Source organism: Onychomys torridus, chromosome 6 (assembly GCF_903995425.1).
Source record: "Onychomys torridus chromosome 6, mOncTor1.1, whole genome shotgun sequence".
NCBI classification, from domain to species: Eukaryota; Metazoa; Chordata; class Mammalia; order Rodentia; family Cricetidae; genus Onychomys; species Onychomys torridus.
Window position 1 is genome coordinate 7,522,258 of NC_050448.1, and position 21,241 is coordinate 7,543,498.

Below are 21,241 nucleotides of genomic sequence, written 5' to 3' on the forward strand. Positions count from 1 at the left end.
GCGTGTATGGTGGGGCACACGTGTGCGGTGGGGCGCACGTGTATAGTGGGGCACACGTGTATAGTGGGGCGCATGTGTATGGTGGGGCGCACGTGTGTGGTGGGGCGCACGTGTGTGGTGGGGCGCATGTGTATGGTGGGGCGCATGTGTGTAGTAGGATGCATTGTATAGTGGGGCGCATGTGTGTGTTGGGGCATGTGTGTGGTGGGGTGCATGCACACAGTCATGTATGGTACAGCATGCATGGGGGTGGTCAGAGGACAACTTTGTGAACTTTAACCCTTGTAACAACTGATGAGAACTCTCAGAGTCACAGTGGAGACCAGACATGTCTAGACAGTGTGACACCTATCGCTGGTCATGCTGACGTGGCTGTCACTGGACATGGGAGGATGCCAGGTAGACTGTTCCGGACCCTGCCCACAATGTCCAGAAGCATGGCAGGTTAGGGGAGAAAGCCTCAAATTTATTTACCCTGTGGTTTCATAATTGACATAGGAAATAGAAAACAAAACCAAAAACCTCCAACATGTCAAAAACAGGCGCTTCAAACAGAATGAACTGTGGTGTCTGAAAGAGAAAACTGTACTCGGGGTACAGTCTGGTGTAGAGCGCTTGCTGAGGTAGGGTGCTTGAAAGGAAAAACAAATTCAAAACCAAACTCCAGTGAGAAGGAGGGAGGGAGGGAGGGGACATGATAGCTTGATAGACAGATGGATGGATGGATGGATGGATGGAAAGACAGACAAACAGATGACAGTCAGTCGGTCAGAAAGACAGACAGACAGACAGACAGATATGTAGATGGATATGCCAATGCTTGACCATGGTGCTCGCTCTATCATGAGAACCAATGGCAGCCTGCTGCTGCTACTATGAACTCAGGGTGTGAATGCACTGTACAGAAGTTCCCAAAGTGTCACCTTCTGAAGTTCCATCTGTGATCTCCAGCAGATACTTAAGGATCTCTGAGCCACCACTGTCCTTTGGAGCATCTGGAGAGTAGGCAAATATTGTTAGTCAGGAGAGAACAACAGAACTCACCACTATGTGGCCTTCAGTCTGGACTGGACCAAAGGGCACAATTCATTATTTTCCTGACCCCTGCCCCTTGATTTTTTTTTCTTGAAATGGCATCTCATACTTCAGGCTAGCCTCAACGCTTCAGCAATTCTCCTGCCTCAGCACCCTATCCCAGTACTGTGATTACAGGTATGAGTCCCCCCCCCCCCCCCCACAATGGCTCCTCAGTGTCAAGAAACTGTGAGTTTTATCAGGCTTCTATTTGAGGTTGTTGAAATGCAGAATGGAATGTAAGAGTTGGCATTTATTTAGGGAAACATGCATGAAACTTGGCAAATGGGATGGTTTCCATAAACATGACTGTACTCCGGAGAATTCTGAAGTGGCTCTTTAAGAACTGGTGATTTTTATGCAAAGCTGAAATGTTCAGATATTTATCTTGTTTTATTATTTTTACCTCATATATTTTATGAGCAATTAGATTCTTTTGAAAAATGAGAAGGGGAGAGAAAATTTATTTTGTCAGGCATTGACAAAATAAATAAAATGTTGGAATGGAATACATTTACTCCATCACACTTTCTACCAAGGGAACATTCATCCCCACCCAGGGAACCAGTCCAGCCCCATGTGCTCCAGGCAGTGTGGGGAGGAGGCTCTGTCAATTACTGGGATCCCCTATGTCACCCTGGATAAATGTTCACAGACACTGCTGCAAGAGCTTTGTTTGTGAGTATGAGGACATGAGGCAGAATAATTTGGCCAAACTGTGAAGAATTCATGTCTGGTGGCAGCCTGCCACCTGTACATCCTTGGTTGCAGGGAAGACTTTCCAAGGTCTTGACTTCACACACACGGACTGAGGAAGCTCACTGCCCCCAGGCCTTTGCATTACCCACACATACTTCCGTAATAACGTTTACAACAATAATGATAAGGACAAACCCAGCAAAGCACTGAGGTGAACAGGGGAGAGCTCAGGGGGACAGGCTCCTTGGAGGAAGGACCCACAAGCAGCCCAGAATCCTCCACTTTCTCTTAACCATACCTGTCTTCCAGGGAAAGCGGGCCTCAGAGTTCTTTGGTAACTCAAGATAGCATGCCTGAGCTTGGTGTCTGGTGATGGTCTATGCATTAAACTGCACCCCACATACAGTACCTTTAGAACTCTAAATTTTTCTGTTTTGCCTTTCACTTTCTATTTATGCACATTCTTATATAACATTAGTGCAAAGCACATGTTTTAAACACTTTGCATGAAATCACAAATGTTACAACCATGCAGTAATATGCATGTCCCTGAAATGACCCATACTGCAGAGATGAACGTCAATGTCCTTGCAGGTTATCTCAGACCAAGTGAAAAATCCTGAAGCTCAGGGTGGTGGCCACATAACAAACAACACAAAACTAGAATTCTTCCTATTTTATTGCAACACTTTGCAAGTTAAAAAAATTACATATCTAAATTTGAAATCTTAATATTAATTTAAAAATATTTTTCTAATAAATTTTTCAAGGTGAATCATTAAAGAATGAATTATCTAATCATGAATCCTGAGACTCAAATCAACAATGCATTTAAATAAGGAGGAAAAATGTAATATAAAAAAATTATGGAACAAATTAAATACTCTTAAATTTATTCATTTAGAGTTCCCTAAAGTCTGGCCATACATTAGAACCATTGCCTTCTCCAGTCCTCAACATGCTTCTCATACATGTATAACACATGCATGACGTCCTCATGCCTGGTATTATGTATCTGTGTTTGATTTGTCACTACTGAAGTTAAAATGAGTCACAAAGGAACAGCAGCAGCAGTGGCAGAGGACGTACATACCCCACTTGACCCTGAAGCCATGAGATGTGACGGGTCCTTTAATGAGGGGTCTGGTTGGAGGTCCAGGTCTGTCGGGACTGGTTGTGCAGACCAGGACTTCGCTTGGGCAGCTTCTCCCTTCCATGTTGGAGGCAGTCAGCTGGAACCCAGGCACGAGAAGAGAGCACACATAAGTTATAGGCTGCAATGAAGTCGATAGTGTCTTTGTAACATCAGATATGTAGACTCTGATACATCCAGCTATTCATTCATGTTTTCTTTCTTCAGACCTTTGATTTAAGTGTTTGTGATCACTTATTTTGCTTATAATTTGGTTATTAACAATTAAAAATAAACCTATAAGGTGGGTTTTAGCTAAAGATATTTGTATATACTTACAAGAGGAAATATAAGCCTAGAGTAATGGTACACGCCTGTAATCCTAGAATGTGGGAGGAGGAGGCAAGGTAACTGTGAGTTTGAAAACATTCTAGGCTATGTAGCAAGTTCCAGGCAATGCTGGAGTACAGAGTAAGGCCATGTTTCAATAAAGGAGGGGGAAGAGGAGGCTGTGGTGGCAGCATGTATAAAATCAGTATGCTCCCACCATTCTGTGCTGTCTGATGGAAAGAAAACATGGATAAACCAGACAAAAACTTACTTATGGACGACTCAGACAGTGCCACCTGGTGGAGAATGTCAGCAGTACAGCTATGCTCTGGGAGCCAACATGGGTATTTTTAGCATACCAAAAACAATTATATTCCTCAAATAGTCACAACATTCTACTTGATAATTTGACAAATACTGGAGTGACTACATGCCAAATTAGATTGCTTAGCACTAAAATTAGAGGTGGGAGGGCAGAGAAACCTCAGGGCATATGAGGAAGACGGGTGCCATGCACAGGGCCAACGCAGGATGCTGTGGGATAGGAGTGCTCATGAGCAACACAAAGCAGCCTCACAGATCACTACGGTAACATTAGTGGTGGCAGTTCTCAACCTGTAGGTCAAATGAACCTTTCGCAGGGGTCACATCAGATGTCCTGCATATCACACGTTTACATTATGATTCATAACGGTAGCAAAATTACAGCTATGAAGTGGCAATGAAAATCGTTTTCTGGCTGGGGGTCAGCACAGCATGCGGAACTGTATTAAGCAGTTGCAGCATCAGGAAGGTTGAGAACCACTGGCCTAAGCTGCGGAAGGGGCTGGAAAAGGGAGAGAGTAACAACAGGCAAAGAGCGAGCAGCGGCGCTGGACGGCCAGGCCGTTTGAGGACAAGCGGCCCAGGATAGCAGCCATCGCCAGTGAGTGCAGGGACACACAGCTGCAGGTCAGGGCCTGCCTGGCTGGACACCCGCCCTCGCTGTAATGGCATCTTCTCACGTGGTTCTCTGTCTAGAAACTAGATTTTCAAATTAGAATATGGTGGGTGCTCAAAGGTGTGTGCTCCTTTGAAGGTACTGTCCATTTTAGCCCCATTCTGGCCAGCAGACTGCACTGGAGAAACACTAACCAGTCAGTGTTAGGACCCAGGCAGTAAGACTCACCCTGAATTTGTACTGTGTGCTTCTTTTGAGATTTTTTACAGTACAGGTTAGATCTTCTCCACTGTACTTTGGGTGGAAATGGTTATCCTGAAAAGGCAAAGCCAGAAAGAGTCATCAGAATCGTAACACCCTGGCCTCCAATTCTGAAGGACCCAGAGCTTTTTACTGTGGCTTCCTATCTCCGCCAGTGAGCCTGGAGGCTGGCTGTCACTGTTAATGGAGTATCAGGGTCCACCATGCCGTGAACAGCTTTCTAAATTCAGGTCTCATTTGTCACACTGCAGAGTAGCCTGGCTCTGGCCAACAGTAAGCACAGCTTGGATGGGGAAGGACATCCTCTTTTAAGGGCAGACCTTACTGCTGTAGGTGAATACACTGAATTCATTCCATAGTGTTCCCCATCCTCTCTCCCTCTGTCCCTCCACCCCTCTGTCCCTCCACCCCTCTGTCCCTCCACCCCTCTGTCCCTCCCTCCCAGGCAACTTCTGTGCATCAGGATCCCTTCAGGCTCAAGAGAATCAGCCGTGCTAAAAGGCATGCATACAGAACCTGGTCCACAAGACACTTATATGTCATCCAAAGAAGGTAATTGAAAAAATAAAACCCTACACACACAGCAGGCGTGCCATGTGGTGTTGTGGGCTGTGAAGGCATATGAAGGCAAGAGGCAGGCTGCTGGAGCTCCTGAGATGCTGCCACAGCAGAATGGGTTGATGAAGCACAGGAGCCACATGTGGCTCTTGGGATTCAAACTCAATACAATTAAAAATACAGCTGCTTTGGTCAGTAGCCATATTTTAAATGCTCACAGCCACACATCCTGCATAAACTATGGGATATATCTACCACTGCACAGAGTTCTACACCACAGAGATGTTCCAGAGTGGTCAGGCAAGGCTATCCTAGGAGGCTATTTGCTGAGCTGTGAGAAGAGACCCAAAGGAAACCAGGAAAGTGAGGAAGGTATCTTCAAGGAGCTCCCTGCAGGAAGACACAGGAATCGCAAGTCCACAATGCCAGGGCACGGTGGGTAAGAAACAAGGGCAGAGACAAAACCCAAGCACACAGGGCCAGTGGGGGTGGGAACAGGAGAGCTGTGGCCCCTCTGCAAGAGGGTGGCCGGGTGGCATGTGCTCTGGACAGTGATCAAGGAACACAATGATGCTGCTGGGGCCCAGCTGAGGGGTCTCTACAGTCATTCAAGGCAAGGGGAAGGCTGTGCCTAGGAGGCCTTCTTAGCCCTGGAGATGGTGAACATTTGTTAGATTTCTGGATAATTTTGAAGGAAAGTTTAAAAAGATTTGTTGTTGATTCTATCTGAGGTCATGGGATGACTCCAGCTGAAAGGCCCAGAAGCCATTTGCTGAGCTGCAGAAGGGCAGTTTGCCACGCACAGCAAGGATGGCAGTGGTAGAAACAAGGAGTGGCCTTGACTTTGGGTAGGAAGGTGTCATGATGCTCTGTAGGTGCAGAGTCTGCACAACTCACATTTTCATCCTCCTGGATGTCAAGGGTGTAGGTAATTACTTCCTCAGGCGAGCAGCCTTCTGGCCTGTTCCATTGCAGTGTGATCCAGGTGACGCCAGCTCGGACGAGCCTGGGTGCTGAAGGAATCTGTGGGATGTTTCCCAGTGTATAGCACACCACCTCCTGGCTGTAACCACTGCAGAGAAATGAACAGAGGAGACATCAGTGATGTTTCCCAGTGTCGAGCACAGCAGCTCCCATAAGGACTGAGTCCAGAGTCCCAGCATTTTAGCAGTGGGATAGTATGCCTCTGCCCAGCCCCCTGCTGTGCTGGAAAAGGGTCCTGTACACAGGACATTTCCCACCACAGCTCTCAACTGTCCTGCTGTGGCCCCCATTGTCTGCATTTCACAAAGGCCCTCCAGCTACAACAACACAGCTTCTGATTTCATCTACCTCAAAAGTGTAGCACGGAACCACATTTATCAAGAGCAGCAGCTACCAACAGACTTCACATAAATGTGTGCACAAACAAGCCGTGTTGTTGCAGGATCATGAGTTTTAAAAACTGGTTTCCAAGTCTGTGGTGCTTCTAACTCATTTAAAAATTCCTGAACAACAGAAGCCTGTATGGCTCCAACTTTTCTAGTTAGAAAACTCTGAAGCTACTGCTTCTTAGGCACTGGGAGTGGTTCTAAAACCCTGTGACATTACCGAGGGGTTCTCCAGGCTGGGCAGCTAACTGCTTAGTCTAAGGTGCCTCCAGGAAACGAAAAGATTTTTCCCTTGATAGAGAGTTACCTAGCAAGAACTGAGACATGGTCTTTTTTCAAAGCCCCTTAATCAGCAGGCTCCTTGGTTAGGCCCTCTCTTCCCTCCTCCTGCAGCCTGGAGACACTTGCAGACAGGCAGCTCGGTTTCCCCTGATGCTGTAACTTGAGGACAATGGTCCTTCAGCGGCATTTTCTTTGTAACAGCGACAGTCACACAAAGGAAAAGGAAAGGCCTGGAGGACAGGCGCATTACCACATGACACAGAACAAGGAACAGGTGCTGGGGGGGGGGGGGCGATGCTCTGGCAGGCCCTACAACACAGCTGTGAGGCTGAGTGCAGGTCAGTGCCTCATCACCTCAGAGGCCTTCTTTCCCTCCTTAGAGCTTCCTCTCAGAATTGTTCAGTGTGGAGGTGGCTTCCTCCAACCTTCAGGCAAAGTGAGAGACAGCCAGAATCATGCCTTGAAGGCCGAAGGGCCAGAAGAAGAAGAAGAAACGCCATACCTGGTGCCGATGTCATTCCGAGCAGCAAGTCTGAACGTGTAGCCCATGGCTGGACAGAGTTTTGTCAACTTGCAATGCTTCTGGTTCCCAAAGAAACACTGTCTGAAGCCACTGTTTCTCTTTCCCTGGAAGAACACAGAGACGAGGCTGGCATTATTATCTAGCAGAGAGGCACCCAGCACATTGCACTCTTGATTTTCCTGTTTATTTTTATCATTAGACTTGTTGACTCATTTATTTAAAAACTTTAAAAATTATTGTACAAACAAATGGGGTTTGCTGTGACATTTCCAAATGGATGCAATTTTAAAAAGCAAATTACTATAAGAAAATCAAGAAATATTTTAAACAACTCTTTTCTAGTTTGGGTCAACTAACAACAGAATAAGGCATCCAGAGAGGTACCCATGTTAACATAAAGCCCCTCCAGGGAAGCCTCAACACAAACCTAACACAAAGCACTCAGGTCTGCCAAGGCTCTTTGGACTTGCGTTTCTAACAGGCTTTGGTTGAGAGTTTCAGAAGGTCCTTTCAGACACAGGACAACTGGCAGTAAGGACCACACTGCTAAGATCTCCCTCACTTGGGTTGGTGATCATGACCAGGAGAGCGTGTGAGTTTCCGACAGAGCCGAGGTTTGCCACCTTGGGAGGGGCCTGGCCTTTCTCAGGAGTCCTCCCACACCCCAAGGACCTATCCCTGCAGCTGAACATCAGGCAGGTGTTTCTTGTCTCTTCTGTCACAGTGGCCTAACCCCCTTGACACACACATTACAGTGATAGTGAGCTGTTTGTTTACAGATCCCTAAATACTGGTCACAAGCCTTTGAATCATCTGTCCACAAAGAGCTCAACCACTGTGCACAGACTTGAAGTTCAATGTCTGATAAGTTTGGAACATTGGTTGAAAGCCTATGTATACCTCCCTGCCCCCACCATACAACACACACACACACACACACACACACACACACACACACACACTGTACTCATTCTAAGTTTCTTATGAATATGTGTCAAGTTTGTTGGAATATTGCTGGCTGGTTAGAGGTCTCCCATAATCTGGTCTCTTTCTCTAAACTCAACGGTATGGAAACTCCCTCAAGGCTTCCTGCCCTCTACCTATCCTTATCTGGAGAATGTTCCTGGGCCTGGAGGACTGACCTTATCTGAAAGCTGTCTCTAAACCAGATGCCTGCCTCTAAAACCAGATGCCTGATTCATCTTTAGCTTGACCTTTGACACAGATCCCTGCTGAGAAGACTTGTGCTAGGGACGTGCTACAGGACCTACTGCCACACACAAGCCTTGTGACAGGAGTGTGCTACTTAATATAAATTAGGGTTTGTCCCCAGGCTCCCCAATCCTATTTATTCCTTATATTCATAATAAAGTTGAGCTGATTCTCTGAAATCTGTCTCCCGGAGGGTTGTCTCCATCCATGCTCATGGGCAGCATGCAAAGCTTTCTGTCTCCTCTTATGCCTCTTTCCCCTCTCAGACTGATGGCGAACAAAAGGGAAAGAGGACCCCCCACACCCCACACACAAGTTTTTTTATGTAAAAAGAAAAACACGAAAGATGTCTGTCTTTTGACCTGGAAACTGAACCCAGGTTTTCCGTACACCATAGGCAAACATTCTATCACAGACTCATTCCCAATCCCCACACTCCATGTTATTATTCTAAGACAGGGTCTCCATAGTTCTTCAAGCTGGCCTTGAATTTGTGACTCCCTCACCAACCTCCTGAGTAGCTGGGTTATAGCCTAAGTTACTAGGCTGAGTCCTCAAGTCGGGTCTCATAGCATCACATTTAAGGAAAAGGACCATTTAAATTGGGCCATGTTCAGAGACATAGAAATTCATATAAGGATTTTTCTAGAACAATATTTCCATTCATAATGCATATATTATCTTATTATCTTATTAATTGCCCATGAAAACAAACAAGCAAACACACTAGCCTGGCATGATGGTGAACACATGAAATCCCAGCCTCATGAGGCACAGGCAAGAAGATCTCCATAAATTTGGGGCCAGCCTGGTCTACATATTGAGTTTGAGGTTGCTAGGGCTACAGAGGAAGACTCTGTTTCAAACAAAACAATGTAAGCTCACGTATTAACTGACAAACCACAACAGATCTAACTTTCTCACTGAGTCCAGAGACTCCAGGAATATTCTGAAAATCTCAAATTACTTCTATGGCACGAAGCAGTCAGTTTTCTGCTAGGCCAATTCCCGCATCTCCTTTTAGTAAGCAGGCTCCGAACATAGACTGTGAGAAGATATTCTAGGTGACGTGTAATTAAAAACAAACACATAGAACAGACAGAAGACACTCAACAGTGTGAACTACACTGCTCACAGCTCCTCCCCAAGCAAGATGGTGCTGTCTCTGACAGAAACCTGATGGCCCTTAAGATTTAAAGTTCATTTTGTCAAGGCTTCAAAATACATTCAGGTCCAACTATGGACAGATGGAAGATAGAAAGTGGAGTATTTTCCACCGTGACAGAGCGAAGGCATTGTGTCCTGGCCCTGCTGACCTTCACTGACTGTCACCTTGAGTGCTAAGGTTGGCGTGGTAGACTTATTCACAGAAAACTGTTTACACATCTATTTGCCTGATTGTGGCTGGTGTCTCACTACACTGCATGAGCATTTGAGTGTGTTTGTACTCATTTTAGTAGAAGCCTGATCTGCCTTTCTTCTGCCTCTCTTTCTGAACTCCAAGGAACCAGTGTGAGAAAGGCACGCCTTGCCAATGAAGCTGTTATCATTGCAAACCTTGGCTTCCCTTCAGTGCTTCATTTTCCCTTTCTCTATGTTTGGCCTCCATTATCCATTTCTGGTACTTAGAACTGTAGCCAGTAAATAAAAGTCAGTCTTTTCCTACTAGTCAGTTTGCTTCAATATACAAAGGCCCTACTGTTGATGACTTAAATAAGGAGGAGTGGAGAGGTGTCAACGTAAAACCTAGCATTCTCCTTTCAAAGGAGTGTGGCTGCAGTGTTCACTTGGGACCTGGGAATGGAAACATCCCTCTGCCCTTAGAGAGCAGCAGCCCGTCGTCTTTAGACATAGTATTCAAATGTTCCTTCTTATTTCTTTTTCCTTTTCATTCTGTGTGTTTGTGCAGGAGACTGGCTTGTGCAAGGGAGTGCAGTTCTTGTTATGGACAGAAGGGGGCGCAGATCTCCTGGGACTGGAGTTAAAGGAAGATGGGAGGCATGGGTGTAGGTGTGGGGACTCAACTCAGGGCTTCAGCAGTCCATGGGCTACACTGCCGAGCTGTCTCTCTCTAGCCTCCAAGCTTTCTTTTAATAACAATCACTGAGATGTTCTACCAGGCAACTAGAACTTAGGAATATGGAATTGAGTTTTAAAAACAGTATTTGTTGAGTTTGATCAGGTAATTAAGCTTTCCAGAGTTAAAGAATTGAAGCTTTTTAGAAGTCACCGAGGATAAAGCAAATCCAAGAGCAGGCAGACCATCAAAATATTTCTCACAATAGAGAAGTGTTGGAATAAAAGAAAACATTCATGCACAACAGGCTTCACATTAAAGACTGGAAAGAAAGAAAAAAACAACTGACATTCACAAAAGCTATTGCCGTTCCAAAAGGGCCACCAGGTGAGGAATCATGAAGGAGAGACCAGCCATGCAGGGACACACAAGCATCTTGCTGGCCTGTCACCAGCTTGGCTTCCACACGGTACGTAAGAAATGCAGTAAGTAGTATTGAAAAGGGCAGAGAAGGAAGAGACCCAACACACAGATAACGTTTGTAACAGACCTCCTCCATAAGTACCCAGGAGGCTGGGGAATGTTGACAGAACCAGCAGATCCTGGGTTAGTGACAGTTACAGATGAAATCCTGTTTTCTGTTGGCAGCTGCAGACAGGCTAAAAACCCCAGCTAATGCCTAAGACAAAAGACTGGAGATTCCAAAGAACTGACAGGAAGGGTAATATGAACATTTGTGATTTTTTAAAATCAGAAATTAAATACGTAAAAGCTGCCACTGTCAGTGAGGGCTTACATTGTGTGGATCACGGCTTTCACGTTTCATAGGATTCTGAGAGAGGGGTTAGGCATTTTCTCTCGTCTACCAAAATCCAAGTAAAGCGACACAGGTTAGCTGCAATGCGTTTTACCCAGAAAACTTACTTTGTGTGTGTGTTTATGTGCACATATCTGAAAGTGAGTGTGAGTGCAGAGCTGGAGGAGAGTCTTGAGTGTTGACCTTAGGCTCTGTCCACCCCATTTAAGGGCAGTTTCTCAATGGGCCTAGACCTCATTAACTTGAAGCTCTCTGCCTCCCTACCCTTGGGGCTGTGACATCATGTTTTTAACAAGGTTTTGGGGAGTTGAACTCAGATCCTTATGCTTGCATAATGAACATTCAACCTTCTTGGCCCAGGCAACTCCCCCCGCCCCAATAACTGAAGTCAGCCATTGCAGAGTTCTCTGCTACGATGGCCTTACTAGAATGGAATTTGGGGATACATTGAGATTGTGAAGATTTTAAGAATTAGACTACATGTTTTCTTTTACTGCCTATTTAAATATTTCTATCTTTCTAATCTATAGTTAAATATTAAAGTTAGTGATTTAGTAAGTTTATACCTTTAAAAAAGTAATTTATTTCCTCCTCCCCCAAAAGGGAACACTTTGCTGAACTGTGGTGAGTCACCCGAGGAAGGGGTCACATGCTCCTGCTTCTCAGAAGCAATATCCTTAGGTATTTTAGCCCTGTCTTCATCAACAATCTGGTCAACCATGGGCAGCAAGACAGCTGTGACCAGGCCTAGTTCTGATCAGTCACCACTGCTGATCAGTGTGGAGCACAGAGGAGAATCTTCAGCTAGGTGCAGCAGGTCCACTGAGCACATGCAGTCTGGAGCAGCAGACGTGGAGACAGGCTCTGTGCTGTCCTTGGTAGAAACTGAATGACAAGTCTATCCTAAGTGGAGAAATGAATAAGAGGAACCAAGCTCCCAGCCCTGGTCAGTTTGAGACAGACCTGGCCACTAGGCTATTGACCTACTTTGACATGAACTGAAATAACCCCTGCCATGTTCTGACCTGACTTCCCTGCCAGCGCCTGTAAGGCAAAAGAAAGGCTGTCTTTCAGGGTTCACTGGCCTGCTTCCGTTCATAAACTGCGGCATGCACCCATGCTTGTTTCCACAGCTCGCTCTGAGTTCATCCGAGGGCAACGTTAATCTTTACTAGAATGTGAGACGACAGTCTTGAGTGCAGACTGGGTGCAGACTAGCCTGGAGGTGCTTCACTTCCAAACCTGGGCTTCTTCCTTTTCCAAGTTCCATGACCCCTACCCCCTTCTAGCCCAATGGTAGTAGTCCATCACCCTGGGGAGCTATTTTCTGAGCAGGGCCCAGATGCTGCCCCCAGCCCACAAACTCCTGGTCAAAGCTGCTCTCGAGGAAAAGGACTTGGACTTGCCAGCCAGCTGGCTTGTGTTCATGGCATCTTCAGACCTTCCCATCCCTGCTCCCTTTTCCTCTTCTCATGGAAGCAAAGCGCCACTCAGCTCACCCCGTCAGCCCTGCAGTATGTCTGTGGAAGCCAGGTCACCGTAACAGTATCTGCTAGGCTGCACACCTCATCTCACTGGGCAAGCAATTGCTTCCCTAGATTTCTACACCCACATTCTAAAGGAGCCACCAGCTGCAGGGAGGAGAGTCATAGCCTTCTAACCCAACTAAGCACATGTGGTCAGCGTCTGCCTCCCCTCACATCTCCCATTTGGTTTCGAGTCTTGATGACAGTGTGCATGTTATGATGCTACATTCTCTGGGATCCTGCTTTCAGAGGAATGGCAACAACCTGCAACTTCTTCTGTAAAGTTGTTCAAGGAGGGACAGGTACAGGTGAGAGAAGGGAGTTCAGGGCGGCACTGATGTGGATGCACTGCAGAGCAGAACCTACTTCTGCAAACACTTTTAGGATGGATGGTCACTCGGGAGACAAAGATCTTTTCCCCAAGGAGTACAGATGTCTTACTACACACTTTATCTTAAAATGAAATTTGGGGATAAATTAAACATGGAAGAGATTCTGGAGATTTTAAGAATTAGACTACATGTTTTTTCTTACCTTTTTACTGCCTATTTAAATATTTCTATCTTTCTAATCTATAGTTAAATCTTAAAGTTGGTTAGTAAGTTTATACCTTTAGAAAAGTAATTTATTTCCTCCTCCCCCAAAAGGGAACACTTTGCTGAACTGTGGTGAGTCACCCAAGAAGGTGACACATGCTCCTCCTTCTCAGGTCTGACCCCTCCAGAGAGGAGGCACAGTGCCTTCCTTCCTGGGAACAGAGAACCACTGAGGCTTCCTGAACTGTGCTGAGGATCTGGTCCTGCCCTCCTACCAAACCCTGTTTGCTCGCTCGCTCGCTCGCTCGCTTTTCTCCCTCCCCTCCTCCTGCCTCTGTCTCTCTGTCTCTCTCACTGTGACATCATCTCACTACAGAGCTCTGGCTGGCCTGGAACTTGCATAGGACACCCTCACTGCCTCTTGGGTTCTGACTACATTTCTGAGACTCCTCTCTCCTGCTCTTCCTTCTCTCCTGAACACATAGAAAAGGAGGAGGAAGAAAAAACGGTTTGTGTTCAAACATCTGTGATCTCCTACCTAACAGCCCAAGGGTCCAGTACCTAAGCATCTGGTGGTGTCTATCAGGACTCAAAGCAGTCAGGAGAAGCCTTGACACAGAGAGTCTTTGGGACATAGAATGCTTTCATTCCCTACCTGTGGAAAAATCAAGTCATTCTCCAGACCTTACATTTACATGGGCTTACGTCTCTCAGAACCAAGTAAAGAAATGACACAAGGCTTCTGGGACCAACAGAGCATCTGCCTCTTTGTAGGGACATTTACCTTATAATCATGACCTCCCCGAGACTGCCATGCTGTGAGGAATCTCAAAGCCAGCAATGACCTCTACCAGAGAAGGAAGCTGCCTCAGAGGACTCCTACTCAGTCAATGAGCCCTCCATCTGAAACTCAAGATTTCCCAGAGCTGACTGACAATTCCCTGCGCCCAGTCCAATCCCTACTCTAGGATTCATTAGCACAAGTAAGAAACTGTAGGGCTGGGATGTCGTCAGCTGGCAGAGTGCTCACCTAGCATGCACCAAGACCTGGGTCTGATGCCCAGCACCACATAAACGGGGTAATCCCACACATCTGCAGTCACTGCACATGGAGTGGCAGGCAGGGCATCAGGAGTTTGAAGACAAACTAGTCTATAAAACTACTGTGAGGTCAGCTCGAGACACACAAGCTCGGTCTCAAAAATAACCACCTAACTGAAGAATGTAATTACTGCAAGCAATTATTATAGTCATCTCTTCTACAATTTCAATTTTCATTTGATGCCCCTGTCCAATTTCAGCAAACTTGTATCCATATCCCAGCTTGCAGAAGACCACATGCCTTCCTAACAGGTGCTCTGCTCTTGCATACTCTCGAGTACAAGCAAAACCATCCAATACACTAAGTGACCTTTAGAATGACCCCTCAAAATTACTGCAGATGCAAAAAACACAGTCAAACCTCTGAACAACAATGACTGACCCAAACTGCCCCTCAGTAATGTAATTACTTCATCTACAGAATTACAATTTAGACCAAAGAAATATCTTGCTTTCTTTTTATAGTCCAGAGACTCAGGCATGATAGACAAGCACTATACTACTGAGCAACATTCCCAGTCCCTGGGTTAAACTTTTTAGCATGCCTTTCCAAGGTCTGAGCACAAATAAAACAGCTTTTCCCAGGACCTCCACTCCTAAGTGGGCTCCCGGCTCTTTAAGAGTACATAATGGAAAAGAGTTCCAGGAGAAAAGCCAATTTACAGGAGGGTCGGCCTGCCTGAAAACTGGTAGGGAGGTACATAAAGAAGTACTTGATTCTGTTTATAGGAACTGACTAATTTTTAAAGTTAAAATGTATTTAAAAACAGCATGTTACTGTTTGTGTTAATTTGTCAAAGAATGTAACAGAAAGACTGAAAATAGTAAAAAAATCCTTTTTCAAGTAGTTTTTCTTCCCTCCGAGCAGCTGTCTTCAGTATGTGGGAAGATGGACTTTCTACAAGGGCTGGCTTAGGCTTCAGGAACTTAACACTTCTGGGCTAATTCCACACACATAATTCTCGAGCATCCCAATTAATTCAGGCTCGTGTTTGCCTGCCAGAGCAATTCTGCACACTGTGGGGGTGTGGTGCCCTGGCTAACATTCCCAATTAGCTTGGCATCACCAATGCTGGATGAGAGAATGCCCATCGAAACTGGCACCCACAGATGGAGCTGGCTGGTATTTTCAATTGCCTTGAAATTAATAGATTAGAAATGTCCCCTTGTTTATTTCCACATCTTCATTCTTGGCACACAAGAATGGGGGTGGATGGCTGAGTTGGAAGGGTGCTTGCCATCCAAGCATGAGGACCAGAGCTGCATCCCTGATCCATCTAAGAAAAAAGGGTGTGGTAGCACTTGCTCATAAGCCCAGAGCTGGGGACACAAAGACACAGAGATTCCCGGGACTGCTGGCCCTACTTATCTCAAAGACACAAAACAAAAGACAGACAGAGCCTGAGGAATGTGACACCTGCCTCCACACATGCCCACACAAATACATACACCCAAGAATGGCCAAGATGAGGGTGCCAGACCCCATGGTGAACCAGCTCTCTCTGGCCTCATGCTTATATCTTTGCTGGTATCACCTCTTTCCACTGGCCTGACTTCACTTTCCATGGTGACTGTCTAAGTTACACGATGCTGACCGTGGCTATGGACGGGGTATGGACATGGGCCACGTCACTGAGCTGGCTCTCCGCAGGAGTGCAGTTTAATGCGATGGAAATGCAACTGAAAAGCAAAGAAGTGAGGCTGCAGCGGCCAAATGACTCATTGCCAGTTCTATGCTATGGTTTAGTCTGTTCATGCATCTGTATGGAGATGTTGTTCCAGAACTGGCAGACCCCAGACAACACCAAAGGTAAACACTGGCTTGAGATGTGCTCAGCAAACTATATAATAGGTGGGGTCTCATAAAGGGGAGCTGGAGACACTCCACATCTGGGTGGATTTACACATTTTCTAGTGCCAGACCCCACGCTACCCTCACACTGGTTCAGGAGACCTTTCCAAGACAAGTAGGGTGGGGTGGCTTGTGGCTGCACACACTGGACAAACAGTTTACATTTCATCCCCAGGAACACTGGAGATCCACTTCACAGGAGAGGCCTGGTTGCCCGAAACAGGCAGTCAGCAAGTGCCTAGACATAGAGAGGCTGACGTGGCTGAGCCACAAATCTTTCCAGACACTGGCACGGTCAAGGGCTTCGACGACTGCTGTGTTGAGGATGTTCCAGGGAATGAGAAGGAAAGGAGCAGAGGTAGTAAACAAAGGCAGCAGCTGCCTGGGGCTGGGGAATGGCTCCGGCCTACAGACTTGAGGTAGGGTGTGCCCATAACATCAGTGTTGGAGAGCTGGGATGAAGGTTACCTGCAGCGTTCTGGCCAGTCTGGCTGACCTGAGGAGCAGCACAGTTCAGTGAGAGCTCATGGCTCAAAAAATAAGGTGAAGAGATCAGAGGAAGACATCAGACATCAACCTCTGGCCTCCACATGCACGCACGCACGCACACACACCCACACCCAATGTCTGAACTGAAGAATAGCTGGCTTGGCCCATCACACAGGGAAGGCTACAGTGCCTACCTTCTAGCGGGCCACCAGTAAGCATGGCAAATACAGCAGACAGAGGAGGTGCTAGAGATTGAGTATCTGTGGTTCCAGGCAGAACCTTTCCACAAAGTCTGCTTCTAGTCCACAGCCCCATTTTGTACATGCAACAAATAAAGAGAGAATCTGCCCGGTACCAAGATCCTAAGAGAGGGGCTCCTCTCCTTTCAACCATGCCTCTAAGTTCTTAAGACCTTGGTGCTGAATAGTTTTATGTCAACGTGATACAAGCTACAGTAGCCATCTGGGAGGAGGAAACTCCAGTTGAGAAAACACCTCCATAAGATCAGATTGTAGGTGAGCCTGCAGGGCATTTTCTTATTTAGTGATTGGTTGTGGGGAGGGGGAGTTGTGCCATTGTGGTGGAGTCATCCCTGGGCTGCTAGTCCTGGGTTCTAGAAGAAAGAAGTCTGGGCAAACTGCAAAAAGCAAGCCAGTAAGCAGCTCCCCTCCATGGCCTCTGCATCAGCTCCTGCCTCCAGGTCCCAGCCCTGCTTGAGTTCTGTCCTGACTTCCTTCAGTGATGAACAGTGATGTGGAACCATAAGTCAAATAGACCCTTTCCTCCCCAACTCGCTTTGGTTATGGTGTTTCATCATAGCAACAGCAACCCTAAGACAACTTTCTTGGCTGGGTTTCTTCATCTGCATCTCTGGTTGGAGAAGCCACTCCCTGGCTCTCTGACGGCCCTGGCTGTGGTGGACTCATGATATGGTGAAACACTGCCACTTTACCAGGTAAGGTCGAGCTTACTGCACTGGAGCTAAAGATCAACTGTGATCGACTCATGCCCAGTGAGCCCTTGACCTCACTCTATTCCCCATAGGTACAGTCACTGGAAAAGACCCAAGACCACACCTTCCCTTGACATTTTAGCCAGATGCTGCCACTGAGCGATGGAAACCAGGATTTTTGATTTCCTTCATGAAGTGAAGGTAGTGTGGCATGCGTATACACAAGTGTGTGTGTGTGTGTGTGTGTGTGTGTGTGTGTATGTGTGTGTGTGTGTGTGTGTGTGTGTATGTGAGAGAGAGAGAGAATGAGAATATGAGTATTAGGGCCTATGTAAATGTCCTTGCCACTGTAACAGAATCTCTGACAGGGCAAAGCAGAGGGAGAGCTTGCTTCGGCTCATGGTCCATCAGAATGGTAATGGTACAGTGGAGTTCATGTGAGGACCAAGAGGAGGATGCTCTTCATATCCTGGTACACCAGGAAGCAGAGAAAGCTAGACCAGACCTATGGGTAGGTATAAGCTTTGAAGGGCCACTACCTAGTTAGTATCTACGTCTATCAGCCAGGCCCTATAGCCTGTCTCCACAGCCTTCAACTAACTACACTGCAAATGGGAGATGTAGTATTCAAAGGCCACTTCAGATTCACACTGTAGTAAGCTTCTATGTGGGTTTCATGGAGCTCAGCATGTCACTCAGCTTGGTGGTGCTGCCCTGACTTGCATTCCTAGGATAGCTGTCACCCAAAGAGTCACATGCAAATTCATTGTGACAAAAAGCACTCTGAGAGGTTATCAACTCCGGAGCCACACAAGAGAATAGTTAACAATAAATAAGTCGCCAAATGTCTCCTGTGGAGGCAGCTCAATCCTTCAATGAGCTGGGCTGTCTCTCAACCCTCAGAGATACTGAGGGTCTGCTCTGTGAGTCTGGACACACCCCAAGTGGTTTGTGCACTGCAACCATGGCTACAGCATGTGGTCAGTTAACAGAGCTCCTGGGCTCTTCCTCTCTGTTCACTTGTCTTAGCACTCAGCATCCCTGGGTTTCCTTGACTGGCAGTCCATTCGACTCTAGAACTGAATAGGCTCTATAGTCACTGGGAACACAGATGTGAGCTTCCATTTGGCCAACTTAGCCACATGTGAGGAGGTTCTTGGGATCTTGAATCATCTCAACCCACAGAACTGTGCTGTGGATGACTGATTGATAAATAAAACACTGACTGGCCAGTAGCCAGACAGGAAGTACAGGTGGGACAAAGAGAGAGGAGAGGTCTGGGAAGTGGAAGGCTGGGGCAGGGAGACGCTGCCAGTGGCTACCATGAGAAGATGTTAAGATACCGGTAAGCCATGAGCCACGTGGCAACTTATAGATTAATAGAAATGGGTTAATTTAAGATATAAGAACAGCTAGCTAGAAGCCTGAGCCATTAGGCCAAACAGTTTCAATAATATAAGCATCTGTGTGTTTATTTTATAAGTGGGCTGCGGGGCTGTGGGGGCCTGGCGGGACCCGGAGAGAAGCTCTCCAGCTACAGAACTGGTTTTCTGGTTCCTCCACAAACTCCCTCTGTGTCCCAGCAGAATCTAAGCCTGCAGCAGCATTTGAACATCGGTCTCTGTGTGCCCTGACGGCAGCAACCCTGTTTAAAGTCCTGGCAGAAGCCAGTCTATTCCCATACTGTCCTTCACAAGGGATTTACACGGGTGGGGGTGGGGTGGGGGATGGGGGGGTGGGGGGGTAGGGGGGCAGGGGGGCAGTACACTAAATCTGCTGTGCTAAGTCATGTTAGCAAGTCATAATGTAAGCGTGTCATAAGATAACAGACACTATCTTTCCATCGCAGAGGCTGATGCTCAGGGATACAACTGATTGCTGAGGTACCGTGACCTACCAGGTAAGTACTTTCTCACTAATGAACACAGACACAGTCTCAGGAGATCCACAAGCACTCTGACTAGCTGAGTGCCACAGTACTCAAGTGTGCACACATGCACAGTATCGAGGAGTGCAACACTCAAAGTGTCCATCCATGCTTCCCTTACAGAACTCTTTCTTTACTAAAATAGAAAAAGTTCTTATTTAACTACAAAAGGTATGACTTTTTAAAAAAGTTTTATTTTATTTTTTTAAGAAAACAGCCAGTTCTTGGTCCATTCAGAAAGCTTTAGGCTGAGATTGCATTACCTGGTGTGAATCCAAAGGCTCTCACCGCTTTATGCCCTAACCTAGAGACCTCTGTAATCTCTTAGTCTGTAGTCAATCACTCCATGTGGTTAAATTTATGGGCCATTAGTTAGCTATTAGTAGATAAATACAAGACGCTGGCCTTAAGAGTGTCCATGAGTGAGTCAATCCCCCATGCAGCAATTCTTCTAGAGAACTCCCTCCTGCCTCCACCACAGAATTCTGGGAGCTCCTCAAACAGGAGGGAGCTCAGGGAGCATGGGTATAGACCTCCACAGGAACAGGAAACTTGTACTACGTCTCCTTTCTCACTGACTCCCTTGGGAAGGAAGCTTTGTGCTGTGGATTATGCTCATTGTTGATTAAAAAGTGGACAGGCCAGTAGCTGGGCCAGAAGTTAGGTGGGAAAGCCAAACTGAAAGTGCTGGGAAGGAGAAGGGTGGAGTCAGGAGTCGCCGGCCAGACACAGAGGAGAGATGAGAATGCCACACTGAGATAAGATACCAAGCCAGGTGGCTAAACATAGGTAAGAATTATGGGTTAAGTGTAAGAGTTAGTTAGTAATAGGCCTGAGCAACCAGCCAAGCATTTATAAGTAATATTAAGCCTCTGATTGGTTATTCAGGAACTGGTCGGCAGGAGATAACTCGCTGTCTACAGCTTTGTGTTGGGAAAACCAGTGCCTAAACACTGCTTTGCCTGATGTTTAATAAAATGCTAAGGGGCCTGGAGAGACGGCTCTGTAGGTGAAGTGCCTGCTACACACGCCTGAGGGCCTGAGTTCGAATCCCTAGAAATGTGAAGATTCAGGTTCTGCCCTGAGGAGAACTGAGGAGGAAGAAAGGCAGGTCTCAGAAGCTCACTGACAACCATCCAATAGAAACTTGCTTGGAAATGACTTCTGCCTCCAAGTTCCTGCCAGGGAGTCTCTTGAGGGGAAGCTCTGGCTGGAGACCTATCTGCAAACAGGCAGGGCAAGTCTTCCAAGCCCAAAGGTCATGTGAGCCACAGTGACAGGGCCCTTGTTTCGTGTAGCAGGAAAAGCCACACCACTTCAAGTAATGTCAAGCGGAAAAACTGATCTCCCAGCTGAAATGACAAGGATTCCAGAAAGTTCCATTCTTAGATGTTCAATGCCGTCGCATACTGGTTTATCTCATATGGGTTTAAAATTGAGTAGTTACCAAGCTAGTTACCAGGGCAGAAAAAGACCTCAGTCTTTTATCGATGCCCCACCAGTAACTTTCAAGTGAAGTCCATGCAGTGAGAAAGCATTGGCCACAGGCTAGCTCCTGGTTTCTGCTCTGTCCCCTTCTGGTCCTCACTGAGCCCTGCCCCACCCCAGTCCTAGCACTGCGGACCCAGCAGAGGCAAAGGTCT

At 46.7% G+C, this 21,241-nt stretch overlaps 1 protein-coding gene across 2 annotated transcripts in view; it reads right to left on the bottom strand.

Moving 5' to 3' along the window:
* The window catches only part of Fndc3b (fibronectin type III domain containing 3B), a 302,204-nt gene that overhangs the window by 46,236 nt on the left and 234,727 nt on the right, over positions 1 to 21,241 (bottom strand). For both annotated transcript variants that reach the window (XM_036190746.1, XM_036190745.1), the window contains exons 12-16: positions 7,149 to 7,273; positions 5,892 to 6,066; positions 4,404 to 4,490; positions 2,867 to 3,005; positions 924 to 995 (exon numbers count right to left, since the gene is read on the bottom strand). In XM_036190746.1, the coding sequence (XP_036046639.1) occupies positions 924 to 995; positions 2,867 to 3,005; positions 4,404 to 4,490; positions 5,892 to 6,066; positions 7,149 to 7,273 (598 nt within the window). The remainder of the gene's footprint in view (positions 1 to 923; positions 996 to 2,866; positions 3,006 to 4,403; positions 4,491 to 5,891; positions 6,067 to 7,148; positions 7,274 to 21,241) is intronic.